Source organism: Helobdella robusta (genome assembly GCF_000326865.2).
Source record: "Helobdella robusta unplaced genomic scaffold HELROscaffold_23, whole genome shotgun sequence".
NCBI lineage: Eukaryota > Metazoa > Annelida > Clitellata > Rhynchobdellida > Glossiphoniidae > Helobdella > Helobdella robusta.
Window position 1 is genome coordinate 416371 of NW_008704216.1, and position 3107 is coordinate 419477.

Genomic DNA, 3107 nt, shown 5'->3' on the forward strand with positions numbered 1-3107 from the left:
AGGTCACAATATAATTATTACAGCAATCATCACTATTATTCTAACCAAATCTTCATCATCACCACCAGTATCTTCATCACCATCATCATCACCATCACCCTTATCGCCGTCATCCTCATCGTCACTATCACAAACATCATCATCATCATCACCACCACCACCACCATCATCATCATCATCATCATCATGAACTGACCCAGATTTGCAGCTTGACCCTTTTCTCTTGCCTGAAGACAGTCTTGACCTTGAAGTCGATGCCAACTGTGCTGACGAACGCAGAGGTAAAGGAATTGTCGGCATACCGGAACAGGAAAGAGGTCTTTCCGACGCTGCTGTTTCCTTCATGATGATGATGATGATGATGATGATGATGATGATGATGATGATGATGATAGCGGTGTTGTTGTTATTATTACTATTATTGTTGTTGTTGATGATGTTAGTAGAAGTAGAAGTAGTAGTAGTGGTAGTAGTAGTAGTTGTTGTTGTTATTAATTGTGTTATTCTTACTTGCTTTTATTATAGGCGCCTAATTAGTCGGCAATGATTAATCGGTCAGTCGGTTGGTCAGACAATTATTCAACTAAACATCCAACCAATTAATCAACCAACCAGCCAACCAACTAACCAACCAGCCATCCAACCAACCAATCAATTGACCGGCCAACCAACCAATAATCAACAACTTGAACATGTAATCGAAATTTTGATCGGCGGCATCTTTATGTCGTCGCTGCTGCTGCTGCTGCTGGTCGTGTGTTGTGGCTGCTGTGGCCGAGGAGGATGACGTCATCGTCGATGATGACGTGTGATGACTTGAGAGTGTTGACGATGGGTGGTTTGAGTAGGAGTTCATCTTTGCTTCAGCCCCTGACCAAGATGAAGATGAGTAAAAGAATCTGCAATAGTAACAACAACGACGATTAATGGCTGTGATTAGATGGAAGATGATAATGGTGGTGATGACCAATAGGATAATAATGATGATAATGGTGATGATGAAGATAGTGATGATGATGAGGATGATGATGATGAAGAAGATGATGATGATGAAGATGATGATGATGAAGATGGTGGTGATGAAGATGATGATGAAGATGATGATGATGAAGATGATGATGATGAAGATGATGATGATGAAGATGATGGTGATGAAGATGATGATGATGAAGATGATGATGAAGAAGAAGATGATGATGAAGATGATAGTGATGAAGATGATGATGAAGATGATGATGATGAAGATGATGATGATGATGATGATGATGATAATGATGATGATGATGATGATGATGATAGTGATGACAGTGACGACGACAAGAGAAAAACACGCAATTGTTATTGAATAAAGTTCCATATGTTCCTACAGAATTAATTCACACTGCAGCTCGTCAATATGCTTGCATGTAAAATTAATATTCCGAATAGATGTATGTACGAATGAATGAATGAATGAATGAATGAATGAATGAATGAATGAATGAATGAATGAATGAATGAATGAATGAATGAATGAATGAATGAATGAATGAATGAATGAATGAATGAATGAATGAATGAATGAATGAATGAATGAATGAATGAATGAATGAATGAATGAATGAATGAATGAATGAATGAATGAATGAATGAATGAATGAATGAATGAATGAATGAATGAATGAATGAATGAATGAATGAATGAATGAATGAATGAATGAATGAATGAATGAATGAATGAATGAATGAATGAATGAATGAATGAATGAATGAATGAATGAATGAATGAATGAATGAATGAATGAATGAATGAATGAATGAATGAATGAATGAATAAATGAATGAATGAATGAACGAACAAATAATAGATGAATGGATAAACAGATGAATTAAGGAGTTAGTGAATGAATAAAAGAACGAAAGAGCATTACAATCTTCAAAATATTATTAAATATTTTCACTATTAATTTCAAAATAATTAAACAGACAGATGAACGAATGAATCTAACCTCTCTATATATATATTTTGTTTGTATGTATGTATGTTTGTATGTAAGTATGTTTGTATGTATGTATGTATTTATGTATATTTTTATGTATGTATGTATGTATGAATGAATGTATGTATATATATATATAATTGTAAACTTTTTTGCTTTAGTTCTTTTACACCATTAATTAAAATAAGTTATTTTTGTCTATCTATTTATAGATAATTATTAATAATATTTTAATTAATTAATTAAAATTAATAATTATTGTTCAAACCGAATAACTTCTACCTACTAACATTCAATGTTATTTAGCTAATTAGTTAATTGAATAATTAATCAGTTAATATATATATTTAAATATATATATATATATATAATTCATAATTCGCCACTTAACATTTTAAAAATATACAATTGCGAATTGATAAAACGTACATTCTCAAACATGTAGAGACATATGTACAAATATTTATAAGACCATGCAGACATACATTCAAATATTCATAACCATATACACATATACAAATGCATACACACGCATACGTTTGTATTTATACATAAATACAAACTAATAGGCAAGCAAGCAAACAAACAAACAAACAGATGGACGTTTAATTAAATTTATTGTATATAGATTCTAAATTGTAGAAATCCGCAGACCAGCAAAACAAATTTATTACTCAATTAAATAATTAATTTAGATTACATTTAATCAAAAATTTTAAAACATTTCCACGCAGGCATGCTTCGAGCCTATTTTCTTCCATATGTTTCAATTTTTCCACCAGAGAATGAGGAACACGTGATTGTCTATATACGTATGTATGTAAGTATGTATGTATGTATGTATGTATGTATGTATGTATGTATGTATGTATGTATGTATGTATGTATGTATGTATGTATGTATGTATGTACGTATGTACGTATGTATGTATGTATGTATGTATGTATGTATGTATGTATGTATGTATGTATGTATGTATGTATGTATGTATGTATGTATGTATGTATGTATGTATGTATGTATGTATGGATGGATGTATGGATGTATGTATTTATATATTCGCGTGTAAGGATGGATGTACGTGCATGTATTCATTTGCACGAGGCTTACTTGCTTCTAAAGCAAAA

General features: G+C 31.5%; 1 protein-coding gene across 1 annotated transcript in view; it reads right to left on the reverse strand.

Annotated features, from left to right (window-relative positions):
• Window positions 1–2748, reverse strand: part of HELRODRAFT_111583 (hypothetical protein) — a 5626-nt gene extending 2878 nt beyond the window's left edge. Inside the window, exons 1-4 of the mRNA XM_009018876.1 lie at window positions 2702–2748; window positions 1989–2181; window positions 673–899; window positions 197–339 (exon numbers count right to left, since the gene is read on the reverse strand). Coding sequence (XP_009017124.1) covers window positions 197–339; window positions 673–856 — 327 coding nt within the window. The 5' untranslated portion in view covers window positions 857–899; window positions 1989–2181; window positions 2702–2748. The remainder of the gene's footprint in view (window positions 1–196; window positions 340–672; window positions 900–1988; window positions 2182–2701) is intronic.
• Between the last annotated feature and the right edge of the window lie 359 nt (window positions 2749–3107).